At 43.8% G+C, this 25888-nt stretch overlaps 1 protein-coding gene across 1 annotated transcript; it reads right to left on the reverse strand.

Annotated features, from left to right (window-relative positions):
* Positions 1-748: 748 nt before the first annotated feature.
* hdlbpa (high density lipoprotein binding protein a) lies at positions 749-22054 on the reverse strand. Its single transcript, XM_080505994.1, has 28 exons — positions 21966-22054; positions 18948-19018; positions 16624-16737; positions 16354-16520; positions 12071-12286; positions 11769-11975; positions 11459-11674; positions 11168-11374; positions 10972-11079; positions 10785-10889; positions 10351-10429; positions 10069-10208; positions 9877-9981; positions 9682-9795; positions 9512-9598; positions 7543-7674; positions 7232-7450; positions 6729-6950; positions 6414-6632; positions 6161-6299; positions 5898-6049; positions 5710-5814; positions 5496-5630; positions 5169-5312; positions 4812-4991; positions 4449-4565; positions 4216-4356; positions 749-2192 (listed from the first exon to the last, which is right to left on the reverse strand). Exons 3-28 carry the CDS (start codon positions 16697-16699, stop codon positions 2103-2105), a joined length of 3822 nt encoding a protein of 1273 aa, XP_080362120.1. The 5' UTR covers positions 16700-16737; positions 18948-19018; positions 21966-22054; the 3' UTR covers positions 749-2102.
* Positions 22055-25888: the final 3834 nt, after the last annotated feature.

Below are 25888 nucleotides of genomic sequence, written 5' to 3' on the forward strand. Positions count from 1 at the left end.
AAACTGTAACAGATAACTATGTATCAAATTATGTGTTATGTGAGAATACTTTCAAAATAGGGTAGAAACTTCTCATGTGTTAGTCCTCCAGATCTACAAAACATATTCCTACACAAAAGTTAAGGAAATAATGTGTAAGAAATGTCCATTAACAAAACTATAATGCAGAGAATACATTTACTCATACCAACTTCATTACTTGTCTCGCACACATATATAGGAATATGTTAAGGCTGTGAGATTGTCTGTGCGCTACTGAAACAAACTATATAGCTATATAGTATATCCCAATATTACTAAAAAAGAAACTTGTTGGAAACACATTTTATGTGGCAGATGTTGGTTTCAGACCCACATTTAAAGATATGTAAAGAGAATTCAAAGTTTCCACATTAAAAATAGGCTCCATATCAAATGTTACATTTTCTGTGTTGAAATGATAATAAAAATGCGACACCTCACTTAGAAACTATACATTAGGGGACAATGGACAGAAACTGAGTTGAGTCCAAACATCGGATAAATAAAATTTGTAATATTCAAAATTCTAGCATGCACTAAAAGTTTGGTTTACTTAAATACACAATATATTAGAATAACTTCAGATTTTTCCAAGATTTGCCAAAATTAAAGCTTCAGCTCATCGACACTCCTGAATGTTGTCATCTTGTGTGCTCTCGGTCTGAAGTTGATTCTGAACTTTAGAAGAAAAATCACAGAATTAAAGAAAGAATCAAGAGACGTGACAAAGGGTTTTCAATTTTTATTGACTTTTTGGACAGTTTCTTTTCCAGTGTCATCCTTAACCGTTCACTTCAATGGTATTTGCATATTCTTTCTTTCATTACCAGGAGGATATAAACAAAGGTAGGCTGATGTGCGATGTTGAATCAGCTAGCAAAATGGATTTGCAGGATTCAGCACTGACAGTTGAGGGACCTGGGAGCTTCCCTTCAAGCTGAAAGAAAAACACACCGCCACATCCTCTCGACCTCGTTTGTATCCTTCTAGTTGTAAGGCTGATTTTGAAAAACAAAACAAAACAAAGAAAGGGCCATTGCTATTGAACAGGGTGACCTGCATAGCAAGTGGAAGACAAAAGGACTGGACGCTGACCCGACACGGAGGAGGAGCAACACGAGACACCACTAGACAGGTAGTTGGCACAAGATGCTTTGCTGTTTTTGCCCACAATTGCACAATGTCCTACTGCAGAGCGATTTACTTTTGGATGCGGAAAAAACAGTCCATTCAACAGTTTAGTGTGAGGTTGTGATGCACTGGAGCTCTAGGCCTAGTGTTGTAAGAGGTTATTTATTTCTTCCTTTTTTTTTTTTCTTTCTTTCTTTTTGGCGCAATCTCCGAGCATCTGGCAGTTCGAGTAGGCGCCTCTCTGCAGTGGCTGCACACTCCCCTCCTATCCGCATGCCCCGTTTGTAAAGTTATCCCGATTCATAAGGCTACAAGGTACGTGCCGCTACTCGCCCATGTTCTCACAAGCACAGTTAGAAGCAAAGGGAAGGACGACAACCACCACACTGTGCTTTACAGGGAAGGGTTCAATGACTGGACAGTTTCCACTTGGCTACATGTATAAAGCAGGAGGGAGGAGGGGCGCTGAAACAACTGGCAACGCGTTGGAAGATCGTCACCGGCGGTGATTCGAACGCCTCCGGCCCAACCTGCGAAGGCAACTAAGAGAAGGGCAGCTCAAAGAAACAAATCGATGTCTGGCCACCACTGAATTTGGTACGACAGTTTGACCCACAATGAAATGTAGCTTTAAGCAACAACTACAGTCTTTCACAGACCGAACTAAACACAGCACCTGTCCATTGTTTCCCCCACTTATGAAACCTTACTCTTATGCAATGCAAGACACAAAGCTCACAAGTGGTTTACAGTATCTGACAGCACTTTGAGACGGATGAATCTGGGAGGGCAGATCGAGAGGAATGAAGAGAGAGGGGTCAGAGGTCAGTCCAGTCAGAGGTGGAGTGGCTGGGGGGGGGGTGGGGGGGGGGGAGGGGGAGGGAGAATGACTCAGGTAGAGGGAAGATTGTGTCCGAATCAGGTTCGGGCCGACGTTCCCGCAGCACGGCTTAGAAGCGCTTTGGTCCCCAGGGTGAGGCCTTGGTCGCCACAGGGGCTCCGAAGCTCGGGAAATCTTCAGAGCTGCTCATGTCGGGAGCCTGAAAACACAAGATGCAAACATGGCTTAGTTAGAGGAAACTGCAGACGTGTTTGAGCGCTGAACTTGGTGGATATTCAACAGAAAACTGAACCACAACAACAAGGTACCAGTTGAGCTTTGCCTTCATGAGTTCACACCACAGCGTTTGAGTGTAATGAAGTTTTGTTGCATCCGTTTACACGACAACGTTGCTTCAGAAAACGGCTCCGAAGGTGGAACTTTTTGAAAACACCGACTCCATCGTCATGTAAACCACGTCTCCGTCTTGACAGTGGCACTATGGCTGTCAGTAACAGTTCTTCTGCACATGCTCAGTCGATGGACAGTACCGACAAGGTTTAGCTCCAGACTGTCGTGACTCCCGTCCAGCTTCTCCTGGGACTTGATAGTTTTCTACTCCAGTGGTTCCCAACCTTTTTTGACCAGTGTACCCCTTGAGCTGGTTTCCATATGAAAAGTACCCCCTCTCTCGTGTGTGATTATTCGCCTTAATGTGTATTTATATTTAACCCTTTGTCTTTCTATCTATCCAACTGCTCATTTAAATAAAACAATGATTGTGAGTGTAAAAACATACCTTTTAATGAGACACTTGCGCTTGCTTGTCTTTCATAAGTCTTTCATAATTCCTTTTTTCACTGGGCTCCCCTGCGCCTGCGTCCGAGGCGACGGTAGCAGTAGCGGTAGCTGGACGTTGACTCCTGCCTAGCCATGCATCCATGTTTACAGTCGGTATGCAGCTAGAGTTAGCTAGCTTCGCGAATCGTGCGCGCCCGCAGCAAGAACGTGAACCTTTTTTTTTTTTTTTTTTTTTTAAAGCGCGCCACTTTATAGTCTTTTCATTTTATGTGCATTGTAGTGTTACAATCACTGTGGACGAACTGCTACTCATGGAAAATAAACGTATGGCCTTACTAAAATTCATGATATAATACAATATAACATAGTATAATTTTTTTTTTTTTGTGTGGATACTGTAGGCTAATTTATAATCTTTCTGCGTACCCCCTGCAATACCCTCGCGTACCCCAGTGGTCCGTGTACCCCCGGTTGGGAATCACTGTTCTAGTCAACAGTTGCTGTAATAACAATCCGTCTTTGTACTCCCACCGTTATTTGTTCATAGCAGATTCTTCTCTGCACATGTGAAGTTTCATTGCAAAAAACAGCACCAACTCGTGGCCCAACATGAAACCTACAGAACCCTTTTCCAGTGTTTCTGCCCTTTCCATGTAAAAGTGAAACCCTTCATATGAGAAAATGTCAAAACGATGCCTTTTCACTTAAAACGTTGGGTAAACGGGGCCTAAGTAACCAGCAAACAGAGCCGTTTGTGTCGGACCAGACGGGAACAAAAAACAACTTGTGTGTGGTCCTGGACTCTCCCACAGCGCCACATACAGAGAAGACGTGATTTCTCCCTCCTCAGCTGATCTTAGATTGAGCTCCTGTGCTGTTCTGTCCAGGACGCAGAGTTTTAATCTCTTTTCCAGCACCCTGGAAGTCGAGATCGCACTACGCCTCGTGATGTTCAAGTATAAACAAATCGCTCAAAACCCGGGGAGGGAGCTGGTTCTTCGCTGGCTAAGCTAACAGCAGACTCACTGTCAAACGTCAAGTGAGGCACAGCAAGTAGGCAAGTTCCCCCTTAAAGGAAATGCTGTACACCACAAGGACAGCCTCAAGCACTGCCTGCTCCAATGTTGAAGACGTGAAAAAAACTCCAGAATAGGACACTTGCTAGATCACCTCAATAGAAATGAAAAATCCTGTGATGAGGAACCGTTGTGGTCTAGAAGAGTGGAGCTGAAGTCGAAAGGTTCCAACTCTGCCGCTGCCTCTTTGAATATCTGCAGCACTATTTAGAGTTCTGTTTCAATATTGACAGGAAGATCTGCTTCACCAAGTGTTTCTCTGGCTTTTCCCAATTATGTTCATTTGATTTTAATGACTTGTGGAAATAACCACCGAGTTTGAGTTTTCTAGATGGTGGCGTGTGAAGGACAAGAAAAAAGCCTCACCTTCTCATTGGTGTTAGTCCAGGGAGCCTCCCTCACCACAAAGCCTTTGGATGGGCCACGATGTTCATCACTGGCAGCAGCGCTGCCGCCGGGGGGCCTCATGTAAGCCATCTTCGCCTCGTTTTCCACAACATCCGCCATCTAACAACATTACCACCAAAAAAGGAAGTGCGTCAGTGAACTCGTTACGTCTACTGGTTGGAGTTCATCGATGTGTGTGGGCAGGAGCTCACATATTCCTCTTCCAGGTTCAGCAGATGGTCGATGGCTTCATCCACAAGCTCAGGGCGACCCGTCACCGTCACAATGTTGGGGTTTGCTGCGCCACTCTGGGGAAACCTGAGATCAACCTGAAAAGCAAAATAAAGCGTGTGTTTAGGTTTGTCAACCAGAACACCAGAACACCCACATCACACATATGCCTCCATTTTTAGCGAGAGCAGCGTTTTGCACCCTTGGCCTGTTCCACACAAAAAGATGTATATAATCCTGATTTAGCACTACATTTTTAAGCTTGATAATTTTGCCTGGGAACAAACAAGCTCTAAGTTTTGATGGTGTTTTTCTGAGGCCGTTTCCCTAAACACTGTGTTCACCTTAAACTCGTCCATAATCTTGCGGATGCCCTTGCCGCGGGCCCCGATGATGCGGGCGTGGACCTTGCTGTCCAGGGTGATGTCCTCGGAGATCATCTCCTCCAGCTCGTCCACAATGGCCTGGATGGCGTCGCGTGCAGCTATGGCTTTGTGCTCATACCCTGTAATAGTAATCTGATCCTGTGGAGAGAACATCAGAAAAAGAGATTTCTCTGATGAGATTCAGTTGCTTTTTGACAGGCAGTTCTGCAGTCTCGTGTGGTTTAATGAAGCGAAGCTGCTGAAATGGCACCATCTGCTGGACTGATGCAGGGTTTCTTACGTTTACCATGTGAGGAGTGAAAAATCCGCATTTACCTGGTTTTCATCGTTCTTCTCTGGGAACTGGATGTTAACATCGTGCTCGGTGCGGATGTTTGTAATGATGGCACCCTTGCGGCCGATGATTTTGGGGTGATACTTGGGGTCCACAGTGATGGTCAGCTTGAAGCTCCTGAGTGCCTGCAGATGGTTTGAAAGAAACAACTGCAGGTGAGCTGGTTGTTTATTAAGCTTCCACATCCCAGTCGTCACACTCGGGGTGCTTGGTGAGTGAGCAAAAAGCCCTCATGAGCCAGGAAGTGCTTAGCCTCAGTACACTTCAGAGATCATTTGAACACACAAGCGGCGTGTTCAACAACTGACCCGATCCTCCTGCTCGGCCTGCAGCTCTTTGACGCGCTCCAAAAGGCCCTCTTTGGCGCGGTCAAGGTGATTGGCTAAGCCGGTGATGGAGATCTTATCAGACTGCTGGTCAGGAGCAGGCACTTGAATATTAACCTGGAGGAAGAGAGACGAGCCGTTAAAAAGAGGAGCAGAGATTTTAAAAGCCGGGCGCCACAAAATCTGGAACACGGACCTCAAATTCATCCATCATCTTGCGAATTCCACTTCCTTTCTGTCCAATGATGTATCGATGCAGCTCAAAAGGCACTTCCACCTCAATAGTGACAGGAACCAAGGCCTGAGGAACGACAGAAACCCGGCATGAGGGGAAGGGTGGGTTTGTTGGAGGGGGTGAGACAGATTTTGGTCCCGAGCTCTCACCTTCAGTGCTTCCACAGCAGCCTCGCACCGCTCTTTGCGGCCAGAAATAACAATCACATCACACTTCTTGGGTGCGTTTGGATCGACTGGCTCCTTCACTTCATCGGTGGCTTCTCCATTCTCCTGGATTGGAGTTTCAGCAGGAGGAGCAGCTGAGAAGTACAGTGTGATGTTGGACATGTGAGAAGTATGATCTGCAAGGTCACGTGGATGTGCAGAAGGAGTTTAAGAGCTCCATTTCTTCATATTCTCGCTGCAGTTACCTTGTGGGTCCTCACGTTCTGGGAACTTTATCTGTACATTGTGATCTCTGGTGATCTGCTGGATCCTTGAGCCTTTGGGACCCATGATAGAACGGTGGAACTTCTGAGGAATCACACACTCAATGGTGACTTGAGCATCCTGGTAGAAGAGACACAAAACAAAAAAGGGAGAGGAAAAAAAAAGAAATTTTATTCAAGACAAATATTAAATACAGACTTCTTCTTTTTTTTTTATTAAACCATCTATACTGACCAAGTCCTCAACAATCTCCTGCATGCGCTTCTTGGCTGCCTCCACACAGTCTTTGGCTCCTTTAAGGGTGACCTTTTCACTCTGAGAGCCCGTGCGAGGGAAGCTCACCATCACGCCACCGTACTCGTCAGCCAGGTCCCGGAGGACCTGGCCGCGGCGAGCCACAAAGTAGCGATGGTGCTTGGGGTCAACGGTCATCGTGTCCTCAACAACGTTGTCCTACAATTACAAATAGAACGCGTTTTATCAAAGGACATTTTAACAGCATAAAAACTTTTTGTTCTTTTTAAATGTGAGCAAGCAACACGAGCATACCAGACTCTTTATGAGCTCCTCCAGCTCCTTCTGGGCCTCCCGCACCGCCTCCTCAGTGCCAACCACCGTGATGAGCTCCTGGTCTTTGTCCTCGGCCGTAGGGAATATAATTCTGGCCCCGGTGCTGTCACGAACCTTACGGATGTTTCCTCCACCCTTTCCAATGAGGAACTTGTGGTATTCTGGCTTTGCGTGCAGCTCAGCGGTGTGACTCTTTGTTTGCTAAAAAAAACAAAAGATGTGCAAAAGAATTCAAGTCAATTACAAAGATCAGAACCAGCAGAGATCCCACTTATGGTTGCCACTGGAGTTTGAGGGGCAAAGGCATCAATGAAAAGTGCAGGTCATTGGACAAGAGACAAACACCAGCTTACTGTTTAGTGTTGCTTAGTGTTTTCAAACAGCTAGAAAACGAAAAACCTTTTTTCTTCTTTGCCCCACGCCTCTGAAAAGGAAGCTTGAGGTCGACACAAGTTCAAGTGTTCAGAAACGTGCACACAAACCTTCTCCTCTGCCAAGGCGAGCAGCTGCTGCTTTGCTTTCTCCACGTCCTCCACAGGGCCCCTGATGGTGACTTTATCAATCCCGGAGCCCTCCGTGGGAAAGTGGATGTGCACGCCGCCGCACTCCTCCATGATGGAGCGCACCAAGCGGCCCTTCGACCCAATCAGGGAGTTGTGCAACTTTGAGGGAATGGACACGTCCATTTCTGTGATGTTGGCCTGAACACAATGACCGGCATGTTAAGCAAGCGTACATTTACACCAGGTGCTAAAAGCTCTGAAAATCTCATCGTGGCATGTTACAAGCTTACAAGCTCCTTCTGGATGGCCAAGATACGATTCCGTGCCACCTCGCAGTTTGCCTTCTTCCCGGTGATGATGATCATCTCTGAGTTGCTGTTCTCCGCAGGCAGGTCAATTTTAGTGTTGGTTTCCTCACGAATCTAGATGGTGGTTTACCAAGCCAAAATCAACTGCGGTTAATCACGCCATGATTACACCATAAACTCAAGTTCAGTATCACTTGTTCAAGGCGGGATTTTGTACAAAATCCCCCTTGCTGTAATTTCAAAATGAACATAGGATGACGTGTTGAGATGATCAACATGATAAGCCTCTTCAAACTTGTGTGAATGTGTTCAAGTCCAAAAGCGGGATAATTACTACCTAGAAATGAGATACGCTTCTATTCCCTGTCAAGACAAATAATAATAATAATAATAATAAGCTGAAATATGGGTTTAATGATCGTTTCTAAACTGAAATTCTACAACCACATTAATAGAACAGAATCAGCTTACCACCATCTGAAAAACATTGGAAAGAGTGAAGGATTTCTGACTAGACAAAATACAGAGAAATGTGTTCATGCATTGATTTTCAGCAGGCTGGATCATTGCAACAGGTCTCGGTAATGACGTGTCAGACAGAGTCCAAACCAACACCAAGAGTGTGCAACTCATTACACCTGAGCTTCAATCTCTGCTCTAGAAAGCTCTACATACATCTCAGATTATAGATTATGAAACAGCCAGATCCCCGAGGTCTTCAGGAAGACGTTTGAGTCAGAAGAAACAAGGTGAAGCAGATTTTTAGTTCCTACGCTCTTCACCTGTGGAACAACTTCCCTGCTGATATTCATTTCTTGTAAATCAGGACTTAAAACAATATTATCTGCTCAGGCATGTCATTAATCTTCAGATTTGGCTTATTGTATTACTTTGATAGTTTTTAAATTGTTATGTTATTCTTAATTGGTTTGTCTTTTGTTTTTCATCATATCACTTAAGTTTCTTAATTGCCTTGCTTGAATGCGTTTCCTTGTAAAGCACTGAATTGCCTTGTGGCAGAATGCTGCAGCAGAAATACAAACTGACACATTTATAACTGGATTCAACTATAAAGATTCACCAAAACTGTATGGATTCTTATAGAATAGTTGTACGTGGAGTATATTCTCATTTGCCCATCACCCATTTTTAAGGCGAGCCAATATAGAAATGGTTAAAGATACAAGTCAACATTACCAACTACCACCAGAATTGAGAAAGCACTTTCGCGTAATGTTTTTTGATAAAGATCCACTTGGTATTGTTGACTGTTAACATTGGATGTTCAAGGGAGACTAAGCAAAAAGGCAGATTCCACGTTGGGACACCAATTAAAAATCAAAGATTCACTGAGTTAATATTTTCACTCCAAGGAGTCCATGTGAATTTTCAGAGTTGGGAAACATTAGTTCTGAGAATTCAGGTTAAGCCGACCTGTCACTTTTTTTCACTTATTGATTAGACGCCCTATTTTATTATTTTTTTTCTTTCTTTAAAGCAGCAAATGTAGACACAGCTCATCAATGTTGCAATGTAAACCCTGGCTTCAGGTCACATACCAAGATACAGATTAGGCTTCAGAGTTGCAGGAATAGTAGGCCAGGCTGACCGAGTGGAAGCACTGGACTGAAAGGAACAGCAGCGCAACGAGCGGAGGGCAACTCTGATGTCCTGCCAAACTTCTGGCAGGACAACATTGAACAGTAGTGGACAGTCTGACCTCTTACCACTGTGTGTGTGTGTGTGTGTGTGTGTGTGTGTGTGTGTGTGTGTGTGTGTGTGTGTGTGTGGTGTTTTTAACCCAATTATTTGTCCATCTAGTGATGTGTGCATGCGTATGAGGCAAGAACTTTTAAAAAATGCCAGTTTAAATTTGCTTAGTTGGATACTGCATTGCCATACAAATGCAAAAAAAACAAAAAAAAAAAACTGAACTGTCTATAAACAGTACCTTCTTGATGTTTGAGCCTCCTTTTCCAATTATGTTTCTGTGGAATTGCTTGAAGATGGGGACTGAGACAGAAAAGCTGTTCTCCACCTGGCCAAAGAAATCAGTTTCGGTTAACGCTCCAATAAACTGCATTTCAACTCAACACGTGAGAAAACACCGATTATTATTACCATCTCAGCCACGATCTTCTGCATGAACTTGGAGCACTTTTCCACCTCAGTTCGTGGCCCCCGAAGTTGAACGATGTCGCTCTTCTGTGCTGGGTCGGGGAAGTTGATGATGACCTGGAACAGATTTCGACAGTTCTGAACACAAACACCCCAACGTAGAAACGCACCGCTCCGTGTAAACGGTGGACGGCTCACCTCTGGGAACTTGTCTCGCACTTCTTTAATCTTCTCCCCCTTTTGGCCGATGATGGCTCTGTGAAAACGCTGTTCAATGATCAAGTCCTTTGTACGCTCGTTCTCCTGCAAGAGATGGCACGCTTAGCAATTCCCAGTGCATCAGTGAGGACGTGGCGGCATCCTTGACTGTGAAGTGGCGTTTGAGCGAACCATGCGTGACGCCAGCTCAAGCAGCTCCTTCTTGGCCTCCTGCACACCCTGGGGATCCCCCTCGATGCGGATAAGGTTGCTCTTCTCGTTATCGGGAGGGATGCGGACGGTCACCTTGTGTAGCTCTTTGATGCGGTTGACTGTAAAAAAAAAAAAATGCAATAAAAAGACTTTTTTATTCTTTAAATCAGCAAGCCAATGGTAAAAAGACACGTCACCTTTGGAGCACAATCACACTTGTTTCTGTGCATTCCACCGAGAGGAAAAAAGCCATTAACTTACTGTTAACCCCTCCTTTTCCAATCAGGTGACGGTGGAATTTGGGATCCACGCTAATCTCTGTATAGTCCATTCGGCTTACCTGGGAATAGGAGGAGGAAGATGGAAACATGGAGCCCATTTTATAACACATGGCTCGGGACAGTTGGCGAAGTTGGTATCGGCTGACTAAAAATCCAGAAGAACCCGTTTATTAGCCATTACAACACATTGTGCACGAGCCATTTTTCCAGTTTTGTTTCTAGCATCCACTCACGCCTCACTCTGCTTCTCAACCATCAAACTATTAGCTCATTCAAGATCCTGCAGACCGCTACATTGCTTATTTGTAAACTGTGACGGCACACTTCCATGGAAAACAAGAGATGCCACAATAGTCAAAGTATTGTGATGAGCTTGACAAAGTAACTTAATTATACAAGTAATGCAATACTCACCAAATCAGTAACAATAACTTGAATTTGGCTCTGCACCATTTGCACATCTTTGGTAGGGCCCTCCAGGGTGATCTTATCTTCTCCCTCGGTGAACTCAATGTGCACCTGAGTGAAAAACAGAAAAACGTTATTAAATTCCTTTCTTTTTAGGAGTATTATTTTGCGGCATTATAGCCTCTCAACCAACCTTGGGCATTTGTTGGGTAATCTTTGCCAAGTTCTGTCCCTTCTTGCCAATGATGAAGCGATGAAGCCAAGAGGGAGCTGAAACCGAGGAAACAGTGTAACTGTTTGCCTGTGAAAGAAAAACACAAATTGACTCTTCATTCGGCTCAGCTTTCTAGTTACCACTGTTGACGGTCATCAGCTGGGAATTCCTTTACCTTGGCGTAAACTTCGGTGAGTGCCTGACCCAAGCGGTCCGGCTCCCCACGAAGGATGACAGTTTCTGAGCTGCTGTCAGAAGGTGGGATCTCAACTGAGACACCAGTTTTTTCCAAGATCTCCTGCAGAGTGTTTCCCTTGGGGCCAATCACATATTTGTGCTGAGACTTCTTCACTTCCACTGCAATGGTGGTGGCATTCTTCTTCTGCAACACAAAATGGAGACAACTTGAGCTCTGAGGCTTGAAAGCTCAGTTGCCCATCGACTTCCTGAGTCATTATTTGCTCACCTTCTCTTCATAAATCTTCTTGATCAAAGCCACAGCAAGGGCCACCTGCTCCTTCTCCCCAGTGATGACGATCTCCGTCTTGTTGACACTTGGAGGGGGGACGTTGATGCGGGCGCCGGTGTCCTGGGACATCTCTCCTACCATTTTATTGTAGGCACCGGTGATGAAAGGGTGGTACACTTTGTCGATGTTCACTCTTTCCACCGCACGCTTGTCCTAAAAGAGCACGAGGGAGGAAATCATCTATGAAATCTTTATTACATTTAAAAGAAAAAAAAAACCATACATTTGTTTAAGAAGGAAGTTTAACCTGCTCAGCAGAGATCAACAAAATCTCATGCTTGGCCTTCTCCAGGCCCTCCTTGGTACCAGAGATCTTGATCTGGTTGCTGGGGTCGTCAGGTCGTGGGATCTGGATTTTGGTGGCGGTCTTGAGCTCAAGCTCCTGAAGCTTCTCCCCATTTTTGCCGATGACAAAGCGATGATGCTCCTTGGGGATGGCGACAGTAGCCGAGGCCTGTTATGGGCAACATGTGGGGTGAGTTTTCTACAAAAAGCATTCACAAAAAATACAAGTTGAGCCTCTGTTGTTCACAAAGACATCCTCTTGACCTGAGTCTGCAGTCGGGACACAATCTCCTTGCGGGCCTTCATCACGGCGTCCAACTTTCCAGACACCATGATGGAGAGCCCCTGATCTTTGGCCAAGGAGAGCTCCAGGTGGGCGCCGGTCTTGTGCATGATGTCCACACAGACCTTGGCTTGGTCTCCTTCGCCAAACTGGTTGAGGTCCTTGTACTTGCGCTCTTCTAGCGGCACATGGAAAACCTTTGAGTGAAAAGGGGTAGGAATGAAAGCAGAGTTAATCTGCAGTGATGGATCATTGTTGATTAAGGGATTAAACAGATTTTAAAAAGTTAGAAGTGCCACTGCAATACATGTAGCTCCGGCTCACAATTTCCAACAAATTCTTTTTCATCTCATGTCTAGTGTTTTTTTTTTTCCCCCATCCAGATTAGAAAGTTATTGTAAAGCTCTGAATATGTTTTGATCTGAGGACATAAAAGCAGACTTTGGCTTTAAAAATATTTCCTCATGATAGAAAGAAATAGGTGAATTTAGTGTGGAATTTCACTAATTGAACTCTGGGAATTACACACAGCTCCGACCTCTGAAGTGATCAATATAGTTTTCTGATAGATAAAACCACATAACAGTAACTCATTGAGGAAAAAAAAAAAAATACAGCCTATATTAAACTTCACATTAATCTGAAAACCTAAGCGTATATGTAACAACACATAACCAGACTGACGAGTATCTGTTAGATTGGGCCTTTTCCTGTGTGGTTTCATGAATCTGTCCGACGCTAGCCCAGTGATCGCGAAATACGTCGGACAGTCGTCATTACCAATAAAATGCCCTCGGTCTGGTTAATATCCTCTTAAAACCGGTCCAGTGTCCCAATTTCTCATTTATCACTCTCAGGCCTGGACATTAAGGTTTGTCCGAACATCCGGATCTCATAAAAGCTTTGGTGGGACAAGTGAATCATCTTGACCGAACGAGCTCGTGGTTTTTTTGTGATCATTTGACGTTTTTTCTGATCCAACCTGCGAAGATTTCAGATCAATGAAGCCACGTCTGCTGAAATGACTCCACAAGTGTTTCCCTGCTGCTGCTCTGCAAAATGTGAAATCGATTTCCTGACTCATCACTTTGAGTTTCATTGAGACCCGCCTCCTTTCAGGAAATCCATTCCACAGTTTGCAGCCAGCGAGGATGCTAGGTAAGTAGCATTGCGGCGAGCCAACTTTTCATAACATGTCACTGTTTGGACATGTTTTACACTCAAAACCCCGCAAAGCATCAACGTGGATGTTTGCAAAGCCGTAGTAAAGCGAGGCGCTCTGCCACCGGATGTCACTGTTATAAAACTCCAGCTCTCCAGGAGAACAGCTCTGACATCAGAACATTGAAAAGCAGCTCCTCTGCTTGTAGCAGGTGATTCACACCTCCGTGAAGCTGCGTCCTCCTCCACGCTAAACTCCCTGAAAATAGTCCCAATCATTTGTGCTGCATTCGAGCTGGAAACATTCTGTTTGTGCTGCGTTGATAAAGAATTTCTCCAGAGATTAATAAATGGATTGGTTTTTAAATATACAACAAGTTTATTATGACATGATGACATCATGCAGACCCCCACATTGTCCTCATGGAACAAAACTAGTGACTGCTTCCTTTTCTGACCTTACACTAACCTCAAGTTACATTTTGATAGAATACAGTTATACATTCATACTTTCCTGTGGAAACGAGTTTATTACAGCCTCAAAAAAAAACAAGATTTTCATCAAACTTTACTTCGATCCAGTGAAAACTGCATGATTACTGGACCAGTGTCCAGCAAAAAATGTTTGGCATTTCGCGATCCCTGCTAGCCCAGTACGACGGTGGAATATACACTGCTCAATTAAAAAACACAATGATTCCCAAGTCAATCACACTTCCATGAAATCAACCTGTCCAGTTAGGAAGCAACACTGATTGTGAATGTATTTCACCTGCTGGTGTGCAAATGGAACAGACACCAGGTGGGAATGAGAGGCAATCAGCAAGACGAGCCCTATAAAGGACGGCTTTTGCAGGTGGTGACCACAGACCACTTTCCTCTTCTCAGCCTTTCTGGCCGATGATTTGAACACTTCAGCAGTTTGTCGGCGCTCTCACCCCGAGAGGCAGCATGAGGCGGCGTCTACTGCCTACACAGGGTGCTCAGTTGGTGCAGCTCATCCAGAAGTGGTGGCAAGAAGGTTTGCTGTGTCTGTCAGCACAGCGTCCAGAGCATGGAGGACATACCAGGAGACATGGAGAGGGGGTAGGAGGGCAACAAGCCAGCAGCAGGACTGCTACCTCCACCTTTGTGCAAGGAGGAACAGGAGGAGCTGCCAGAGCTGCAGAATGACCTCCAGCAGGACCCTAATATGTGCGTTTCTGCTCAAACTGTCAGAAACACACTTCACCAGGGTGGTATATGCAGGTATGATGATTGGCATTTGCCAGAGAACACCAAGAAGGGCAGATTGGCCACTGGTGCCTTGTGCTCTTCACAGATGAGAGCAGGTTCACACTGAGACCATGTGACAAACCGTGTCTGGAGCCTGCAACGTCCTCCAGCATGAGCAGTTTGGCGGTGGGTCAGTGATGATGTGGAGAGGGCCGCTCTGCCCTCCATGTGCTCGCCAGAGGTATCCTGACTACCATCAAGTACCAGGATGAGGTCTTCAGACCCATTGTGAGACCAGATGCTGGTGCACTGGGCCCTGGTTCCTTCTGGTGCCTGGCAATCCGAGGCCTCATGTGGCTGGAGTGTCAGCAGTTCCTGCCTGATGAAGGAATTGATGCTCTGGACTGGCCTTTCCATTCGTCAGGCCTGAATCTAATCCAGCATATCTGGGACATCATGTCTCTCCACCCACCAACGACACATTGTCCAGGAGTTGACTGATGCTTTAATCTGTTTTTGGGAGGAGATCTCATAGGAGAACATCCGCCACCTCACCAGGAGCCTCCCTAGGCGTTGTAGGGTTATACAGTCAGAGGCCACACACACACACTACTGAGCATCATTTTGACTCGTCCTGAGGAATTTCCACATAAGTTGGATCAACCTGTAATGCGAGTTTCCACTTTTATTTTGAGACTTTATGACTAAATCCAACTTTGATTTACATTGATCATTTTTATGCTTTGTTCTCAACACATTCCACTCTCTAATAAATAAAGACTTTCAACTGGGATATTTTATTCATTGAGATCTAGGATATGTTATTTTAGTGTTTATTGTATTTTTTTATGAGCAGTGTACATTTTACCAATTCATATGTGTCATTTTAGAGTTTCGCTGGATGTGAAGGATGCAAAAGTGAAATAGAAGAGAAGAAAACCTAAAACTGGTGCTGGGCAGAGAGGAACTTGTATGATTTTCTCTGATTAATCACATTGTTACATGTAAAAAGAGTGTAAACGATACTGTAATGTTACAGCAATAAAACTAGAACAGGCACTCGGTAGAGCGCAGACCTTCACCAACGCCACAGCTTTTGCGGAGCCGAATTAGCATTGCTAGCATGATAGCCGGTGGCTCAAATAGAAGCGAACAAGGTAGATCAGGTAGCAACATTACTGTGTGAAGCGTGACTTGCCCCTATGGAAACGGCTCTCTACCAGGTTCTGGAGAGGCTGCCAGGATTACTGACAGATGTATTAGTGCTATTATTACTAGAATATGTCAAAGGAAATTTAGTGTGATGAGATGAATGTGACATTTTTTCACAGTCTCATAATAGCATAGCGCCTGCCATACACCCTGCCATCTGAATGAAAAGAAAATCCATTATTTTCTTGGTTGTGGCAGTTTGTATTGACAGCTGCATGCAAACCAAGGTTTTGACAATGCACTTCAGCCTGGTCAACATTGAGCAGGCTCACTGCTGACCAGAGTCCGACTGGCTGCCAGCCTGGAAGGTTGACCGGCACCGGAGTCAGTCAAACATCACACGTGCAGAACGCACCATGACTCGTGGTCACAGCAGGATGGGCGACACGTCGGCTCCAGGTGCCGGGATCTGACGCTAACAACAAGCTCTTCAAATGCCTCATTGAAGGCACCAAAAATGCTCATTGGTTGAGACGCTGCATATCGCAAATTAGTCCCAGCCCTGCGTCCCCTCGTTCATGTCTGTATGTGTACTTAAAGAAAAGGGCAATAAAAATATAACCGTGATGGAAGTGAGTTGAGTAAATGTCAGCTTTAATTATTGTCTCAGATTTCACAGGCCGATCTAAAACCCTTAGTGTTTCAAATGTACTTTTACTAAAAACACATTTCCTACCTGGGTGATGATTGAAGACTTAATGGGGCGGATTTTGGCTGTCCAGGTATGGGAAACTTCCTGGGTCCCCTCAGGTGTAGCCGCCTTCTCGGGCAGAGGGGGGAAGGCATCCTTGTAAGTAGGAAGGGCTTCCTCCTCCTCAGCAGCACTGGGTCCTGCCCCAGCAGCTGAATTCCCCCCAAAAAAGAAAGAAAATGATTTGTGTCCTACTCACAATTCCATTATTGACCTTAAAGCAGGCGACAAGTCTTCAAACATGCAGATACTCACCACCACTTTGCTCTGGCAAGAGCCCGCTGCGGTGCTCATTGAAGCTTTCCTGCGTAAGTACAGCGACTGAGCTCATGGTCAAAATCCCACGTAACACGGAGTCCGAGTGTGCCACTAAAACCAAAGTCAACAACATTTTCAATTAGGCAGACAGTTACATACAAACACCATTTAGCACCCAATTTGTGAAATCCTCAAAATGCAGGATAATAAAAATGGGTAAAGCAGCTTTTGTGTGTGTTAAGTGGTTGTCGTGAGACACTTTACTGTCCAGTTTGTGTAAAGTTGAGCTTTTTTTGTTTAATTAGTAGTTCTCAGCTTGAGCTTGAGCCTTTGTTGCCACTATTCAATTGAGGGTTTTTTTGTCCTACATAATTCACTTCTTGCCATGTCTTAAAGCGCCTCACACTGAGACTTCAGTGATCTCTACAACTAGAGTATTTTCTCAGTCTCACCCTGAAACGCTTGAGAGCCTCCCTGAGGAGATCTCCCTCACATGCTGCTCTGTTCATTTTAGGCAGTCATTTTAAAAAAGTCACAAGATATATTGAGTTTCATTTTGTCCAATCCCCCTCCAGGGTACTGAAAATACCAAAATCTTAAGACATGAAATCAAGCACATTAGTGCAATACAAACTCGGGTTGTGCAGTATTGTATTCCTACTGGTTTTAAATCAAGAGGCTTGTCTTCCACCAAGACAAGTACCAAACTGGCTTATCATCCATTCTGTTATTGTGCCATTCATTAGTTTACGTGTACACAGTGGAAAATCCCATCATCTTCCACTTACTTATTGAGCATATTTGTGTTTTTTATTCAAACAATAAAACTTTAAAGACTTATAAAAGTAACCCGTTTTCTGGATCTTCAGTAAAACATGATGCAAATGTTCTCCTTGGAGATTTTGCACATCAGCACACACCGAAGCATCCAGAACGAAAGCTTATTTGCATTAACTTGGTGATCACGATACCCAGGTTTCCACCACAGACGGAAGTAATCCTTCTCTCATGTGACAAGTTTAACATGAGATACTGGCTTATCTTGTTGGACTTTGGGATTTCTTACCATTATCTAATCTAGTTTTATCAAAGAAAGCTATGGGTTTCACTGAATTACCATAGAACTTTTGGCGTGTCAGCACTGCATGGGAATTTAAGACATTACACCTTTTACACAGAGAAACAATGTGGTGAGTTGGGGCTGCAGCTTCAGTTCTTTTTCTGTGCAACTGCCTATTCTAGGAAATGGTGAACAGGTAAGAGGATTTTCACCCACTGACCCCTGTGAACTTCCACGCTGGACAGGCTTAAAGTAAGAATCCACCTGCGGGAAAACCTGCGAGTCCCATTAAGGATCTTTGAACCTTATATTCCTTACACAAAGAGAAGGCTAAAGGCCCTGCTGTCGTGTGATTTTCTCAACTTTGAGAACCACAGTAGGGTGCTGACTGAATGCTTATTTACTTCAGGAACAGGAGCCGATAAACAGTCACAACCCACGATGAAACTACGCAGATCGAGAGGAGTCTCCAATTTGAAGAGAAACTTCTGGATGGCATGCAATGGAATGTAAATCGTTTCAGGGTGGATTTATTTTACTCCGAAATATGTCAGAAAGCATGATGAGACAACTCCCCAATATCACACACAAGCTGATATTATAAGGGTGGTTGTTGTTTTTTTTCCTTTCCGCAGAGCCTGCAATGGAAGGGAATTTGCTGAAGCTGGTCAGAGTAGCAGGTCCCCCAACCCCCTCGCCCCCTGCCCAGGAACACATTTCAGAGAACACCCTTTCAGTGGCCTCTTCCTTGTCAGGCTTCATAAACTTAAGGCGACTGTGCCCGGCGGTCCACCCTGTTTACTGACACTGTACCAAGGCTGTGAATATCCTTCTTATGAGCACTGGTATGAAAATTAATGACACAAATTGCACATTTTTTGTTTTTGGTCGAATTTAACTTGGTTTTTTTTTCTAGGGGTGGTATTAGTGTGTTATTAAAGTGCGGGATTGCCTGATAATTGATTTGCTTCGTAAAGAAGCCGCACTACATGGTAAAGTCAGCGAACAAGGAAAAACAATGCGACGCCAAAGACAAACAGGTGAAATGTTTGTTGTATCGTCACTATTTAACATGTTCCAAAGCCTGTTTGAAAAAGGCTCACTACTGGCTTTTCCCTCCTCCCTGTGTGCAGAGATCCAACCTACAAACTGATATAATGTACTTATGACAAAGTTCCAAGGATCACTTTTATTTAAATCAACAAAATGCTGCCAGGCACTTAAGCTTGACAGTGCGAATGCTGTGGCTGTGAAAACTTACCAGCTAAATGGTCAGTTACCAGATAATCCGTCCTGTAAGATGCAAGTTCCCCTCAGCCTGCCAGCTTTTGCCTGAAGAGAAGGAAAAGAAAGGTTAAGAAAGGAAGCCTTGCTTATAAGAAAGAAGGAAACCATGACACACAATGCAGAATAGCATCGGTAGACCATGGATGGATATCAGCGAGTTGGATGATAAGGTTCTACTCTAAAGAGGCTTCAATCATGGTCATTTCATTCACTTATAGATGTCCAGGAACATCATGAGTGCACAAATAACAGCGTTGTACCTTTGAGAGAGCGCATGTCAGAGGGCAGTACCCACAAAAATACACACAATAATTTAATCCTTCTGCAGTAGGAACTGGATTATCTCTGAAGTTAGCAGGACACAAGTTTACCATCATGGAGTTTTAACTGGACATAATAAAGACTGCTCTGAAATCTGAAAAGGTTGGCGACCAATTTTCCATAAACTGACAAATCGATTAACCTGCCAACTGTCAAGGCAAAGTCACTGAATCGCCACCAGATATCAGACTGCAAGTACAGAGTCATGCTTCACCCTAACACAAGTAGCCTTTTCTGAGGCTTGGTTGTATATTTAGCGATAATTGTAATTTTGGTGAGGCGGGGGAAAAAGACACAGTCAAGTCAGACAGCTGAAACCACTCCTGAATCAAGTCTTGTCTGATAAAGTAGGTGCCAAGAGGTGCATTACTGAACTGTATGCCGCTGAAGCACTGGAGCCACCGGAGCTTGCTCTCCTCCACAAACATCTGGCTTTCATAATTGCATAGTGGCTTTTTATACTGAAGGGCCGAACTGGCAGTCATATCAGGTAAATAGGCTATTGTTCTCTTATGTAGGAGGCTGCAAAGAGAGAAAAACGACTCAACACCTGGTTCCCATTAAAGAATGCAACTTAACACAGGCTGTATGGTCTGGCCCGCCGTCGCAATCATGAGAACATTTGGATTCATTTCACTTGTTTGCCACAGAAGTCACCGATGTGTACTCCCACTGTGGAGCATTAGAGGCTCGGATCAAAGTTTCCATTGAGGTGTAGCTTGTTTTTATGAAACCACACTGCTGTTTGGTAAAAACAGCGCAGCTCTTTTGGTCCATATCTATTGACGTGACTTAACATTTGTGAGATGTCTTTCTCTTTAACCATTTACACAATTAGCAGTGGCAGACTTTCCCCGACTATATACTAGACGTCATACTACACCATTTATGTGCAGATATTCTGTTATACAGAGGACAAACATTCGCATTATAACCACTGTACAAAGCTTACATGAGAAATTTCTGAACTTGGAAAGTCAAAACTGTCACATTTATGAGAACCTTGATCATATCATTGGCCATTCAAATTGATCATGATCTCCAACTACACAATGAATTAGATTCGAGATATTCAGAGGTGTTTGAACCAATTTTTTTTTTTTTTATAAACATACACTATTCCTTCAGTCATGAATGCAATACATCCGGCATCACGCAGAGCAGAATCTACACCATCATACAGACACGGAACTCCTATTAGTAGTCAGGATCGCATCCGCACTAAAAACGCCTCCTCAAACCAGCTTCATGTAATAATCTAGCAATTTTGACAGACAAATGCAGTGCCAACACCCTTCCTACTGCATTTCTGGGCTACGAAATAATGTGGTGTGTGCTGTGGACTCTCAAGATGAGCAGATGGAGCAGAATCATAATAAGCATTTACCTTTAGTTTACCAATTACATTTATTTTCATCATTTTTTTTTTTAGCTTCAATACATATGGATGTTGTAGAAAATAATTATTTGAAAACCTTGAAAGAAAAAGCATGTATCAAATGTATAATTAACATAGATTGGACCAACAAGGAGTATGTAGTCTGAAGAATACTCTTTGGACAACAATAACCTGAAAATTATTAACTTCACCAAGTCTCAAGATTTCTTTAGATCATATCCCAACAAAAATACTTGTACGATTCATTATATATCATCAACTGTTGCTCACTTTAACACAGATGTGTTTTAACACTTCTACATTTTGAAGCACGTTATAATGCTTCTATAATCATGTTAATGATTGCAGCTCTTAATTGACTCGAGTAATTACAAGTTTAATGGCAACAGTGTCTCCAAGCCTGTCATAATTCAGGGTCAGACGAGCCAACAACGCTGACTGGCTGCTGGGGCTAATTAATCTTACATTACCATTAGCTCCACCATGACAACCCTGCAACCTATACAAAATTATATCCAAATCCCAGATTAGGGATTTAAGTCGGTGGTTAGTGTGAGGGTTATAGCTGACACGATATCAAGTTAGACTGGCTGACAGCTGCCAGCGACACGTTACATTTAATGCTAGCCGCCGCCGCGTTGCTAGCGCTGGTCAACCTTGGAAAAAATAAAAATAAAATTTAAAAAATAAGAACGCAACGACATCGATACGACCACAACACACGCCGAGATAACGTGGAGCACATGTGGCGTGACAAACCGAGTGGGGACGCCGACTGTGGCGTGGATTGCTGGCGTCAAAACCTGCGGCTAGTTAGCAAACTTGCTAAAAACTTTGCCTGTGGTTTGTGACACGTAGCCGCTCGGCTAAGAGGCGGCATGAAGTTCGCCGCACACAAGTTCTCATCCCGCCGAGGACAGCCGGCCAGCGGCCGGTTCTGAGGGACACACCTCGCGGCCGCCTCCCTATCATGTATCCGTCTGCCGAGTGTGGAAAGTGGGAAGTTTAGTGCGGAGCCCTTAGCCGGGGAAGCTAGCGTTAGCTGCGCTCACAGTTGGCTCCCAGCAGCTCCAGAAGTCCACGTAGGCACACAGCTGAGCGGGGAGGAATGACACGGAGTCAGGCCACAGCACACCGAGGCGACCCCGGCCAACCGCCCCGCACAACGGCACCCCGCCCGGCCCGCGTGGGGAGGGTGGAAGCACCCCTGGTGTGTGCAAGAAGCCCCGTTGACGAAAATAAAACAAAATAAAACCCCCCTGATGTACTTACTTGTGTTTATGTTCTCGTCTGCCCTGAAGGTGCAGAAGCTGAGCTGAAATTCCACTGGCGAGAAGGTGGGACGGACGCCGGACGGATATATATCGCAGGGCCGCCCGCCAATCACGTCGCGCGACGTCACGCTCGGGAGTCCGGTTACAAATAACTTCTTTTCACGAAGTGACGGAGTCTTGTGTAAGAAGTGAACTTCGATCACAACATGTATGATAAAACGTGATCGGCGAGGTGAAACGTGATTTATGCCGTGATCTGCGGACACAGAAGACCCCCCCCCCCCCCCCCAGAAACATAATGAGCACGTCTGACCGGCACGTGGAAAGAAGGTGGACCCGTGCAGCTAACGCGATACCCTGCTTTAAAACATACCTCACGAACATCACATTTATACTGTTTGAAGAATCACTAAGAACAATAAATAACTCAATTAAAAAAAAAAACATTTGCAGGTCCAACCAAAATATTTTAGACTTGTATTAATTCAATTTATATGTTACTATTTCCCATTTTCAGACATGTTAATGTGGATACATATGTTATGTGTCTTTTTTATTTGTATTTATATCATTATAATGTCTAGAGAGGATTTATTTCCAAGGGGCTTTATCTATGTGTGTATGTGTGTATGTATGTGTGTATGTATGTGTGTATGTATGTGTGTATGTATGTATGTATGTATGTATGTATGTATGTATGTATGTATGTATGTATGTATGTATGTATGTATGTATAAATTCACATTCATGTGAATCTTGTTTTTATTTGTGCCTTTGCATACCATGCTTTTGACGTTTCAGATTCTGGAATTAATTCAGTTCAGTTTGATAAAATAAAATAAAATAAAATAAAATAATTTTGTGATGTCAGCTGTTCTTTTTACATTTAAGTAACTATTACTCGTTTCTTTTATTAGGATTTTCTGTTGGCTTTAATAGAGTTGGAGACAAATGCAAGGAGCAAATGACTAACAGTCATTAGATATTACTTTAGCAGAAGATCAAACTTCATATATTTCACCGATGCAAACCGATTGAGTTTGAATGAAATATGGCTGCAGACAGCTGAAATAACTTTCTTCACAGGGTGCTAGACTTCACTCCTGATGACATATTGTCAAGTGGAACCCTGCAGGAGAAAGTGAAGCCAGTTGAGCGGGTTTGGGAACCTGACAAGATGCCCTTGGTGGCCCAGCTTGGAAAACCTGTGGGTTTTGCCCAGGAGAGGTTATATTTCGTGATCGGTGGTGTCGGGAGGTCAGGTTCAGTTATGGTCGGTCTTGGAGGCTTTTGAGGCTGGTTTTGGCCCACAGGCTTTATGCTAAGGGAGTCACCCTTATTAAGGTGTCTTAACAGTTAGAACCTCGATGATTTGTCAACAGGATGCCTGCTCTTACCGGCTCCTCTCACCCGGGTTTTGACTGTACACATATTTTAGACGGCTTTGAGAAAGCCGTGCACTATTTTCTCAGCAGTCTTCTTCAAATATTGACCATCCAAATGATGGTTGAGCTGGGCGGCTTACTGCCTAAAACTATGTTCCCAATAGATGCACCCCCCGAGGCTTGCACTGTATTGGGAACTATACGGTACTTTTGGAAATTGGCTCATGGGCTACAAAGAATCGGTGTGGGGGCCACATATGGCGTGTAGAGAGTGTTTACTGTAGAATCTAGACAAAGTTTGATAGCAGAGGAGGTGCATGTTTTCTGCCCAGCTGCGGTGACTCATCATTTCTCACTATGGCAGTGCTCAGTGAAGCACAACAGGGTTTTTTCAGCCTGATTTGCAATGAAATTTGCTGTATTTGACTATTTTTCATAGAGTTTCACAAAGAACTCCACCTCTGAAAAGTTGTCCGTCGCTTATATTTTCATCTGCATCTGTTGACTTACTCAGGATGGGTGAGCTGATGTCTTATCACTGGCTCTTTAAGAAGGGAAAGGGAGAGACATGATCTATTGGTTTTCACTTTTATAGGTTTTAGAAGGCGAGGTGTTGGAGCTTGTGAAACAAAATTTACTGTAATATTGACAAAGGCTCATTAATTTATATTTACCCATCAACCCAGTTTCTGCATGTGAGTGACATTTCATTTCAGTATGACTATATGACAATTCATAGGTCGAATAAATGTAATAAATGTTTGTTTGAGACTTACACACTTCAGGTCTGATGGTTTTTGTTAAACTATCACAGAAATAGAAAGCTTACAGCAGTCAGAATGTGACTTTAAACACAACACATTCATTTTCTCATTCACGGTGAAGATGCAGTGCTTTTAAAAAGGAAATGAATTCAGAGTGAAAGATGAAATGAAATCACACCTCAGTTTCTGTGCTTCAGATTTGCCTCTGAAGACTAGTTTCAGCACTCGCTCATATGTTTATCAACAGCAGGTGGAAAATAAATACCGACCGAGCACAGTAGTGATTCATGGTTTCAACAAATGGACATTTGCAAAAACAAACAATTGTAAGAGAACATTGATATTTTAGATGAGTTCTCTTAAGAGTTTCCTCCAAACTAAAGATAAAACCTTTCATCCTCTATACCCTGTTCAAGGTCACAAGGCGCTGCAGCCAAACACAGCTAGCTCTGGACGAGGCCATGATACGACCTGAACAGGTCACCAGTTCATCACAGGACAAACACACTCACTCACATTTACACCAATGGACAATCTAAATCAGGGGTGCCAAACTCATTTTAGTTGAGGGGCTACATCCAACCTGACCTGACCTCTGGGGGGGCGGACAAGTCAAACATAACATATTAAACTGCAGATATGGGCAAATGCAAAGTCTTTCTTTCTTTTGATCCTCTTGTAACTGCAAGAATTTGCCAGTCTATTCTGAAATATGCATATTAAAGGAAATCAGATATTATTATATTTGCAAAAAAAAAAACCCTCAGTCACCTGAATCTGGATATCTTATTCAGGATAAAAACAATTTGTCATCATCTGGACATTTTTTTGAGTTTACATGTCTAAAGTATCATTTCACATAAATTGGACTTGTTGTTTTATTGTGAAAGGTGTTGTGTTGTGTGACCTTCACAGATGCATTAATGTTGAGGGTCAAATTCTGACCAAGGGCGGTTTTGAATGTCATTTTTGCCAATCTAGTGTTTTTAGATCAGCCTCTGTCAGTTTTCATTTTCATACTTTAAAAAGAGTCACATGGCGGCTGGATTAGATCCTCTGGAGGGCCGCTTCTGGCCCCCGGGCCGTATGTTGGACACTCCTGATCTAAGGTCACCAATTAACCTCACATACATGTTTTTAACACACAGAGGCCTGACTGGTCTTTGACCCCATAAAACATGTATTTTTCCACCATGCGGCCCACAAAAGATAAATAAATAAAATAAATGAGAACACATATTGAGCGAGAGGATGAACCAGTGACCTTCACATACAGACATACAGTACAGTACATAGTCAAGAAGGACCCAATACATCATATATTTTCCACAATGTTCTGTTGTATTCCATTGACTTAGAGTCTTGAAGGACAATTAATTTAATCATAACATCTTTCTTCTATACCGGTTTGTCCTGTTCAGAGTTCCAGGAGCCAATCCCATCTTACAATGCTCAAAGGCAGGTTGCACCCTGGACCGGTCAACAGTTCATCACAGGCCAAAAACACTATGCTTTCAAGGGAATGAAGTATTGGACTGACTGGTTTGGGTTGAAATAGTCATGTTGCTTATGGGTGTGAGTGAATGACTGTCTCTCTCCGTCAGTGCTCAGATGGACTGGTGACCTGCTGTGGGATGTATCCTACCTTTTACTCAATGTTGCTCCCCTGACCCTACTCCAGAAAAACTGATGATCGTCTGTAATTTAAATAATATCATTTTTACAAACTAACTGGAGCTTGATAGGGTTTTCCCCATTAGTCTCACAACATA

The sequence above is a fragment of the Blennius ocellaris genome (assembly GCF_963422515.1).
Source record: "Blennius ocellaris genome assembly, chromosome: 12".
NCBI lineage: Eukaryota > Metazoa > Chordata > Actinopteri > Blenniiformes > Blenniidae > Blennius > Blennius ocellaris.

Bases quoted from the DNA above. Each gene is read 5' to 3' on its own strand.
- hdlbpa (XM_080505994.1), bottom strand. From the start codon at position 16,699: ATGAGCTCAGTCGCTGTACTTACGCAGGAAAGCTTCAATGAGCACCGC. The intron at 11,375-11,458 runs GTGAGCAAATAA...TTTGTGTTGCAG, and splicing joins AGAAGATTTATGAAGAGAAG to AAGAAGAATGCCACCACCAT. The intron at 6,951-7,231 runs GTTTGTGTGCAC...TGTTTTTTTTAG, and splicing joins TCGCCTTGGCAGAGGAGAAG to CAAACAAAGAGTCACACCGC.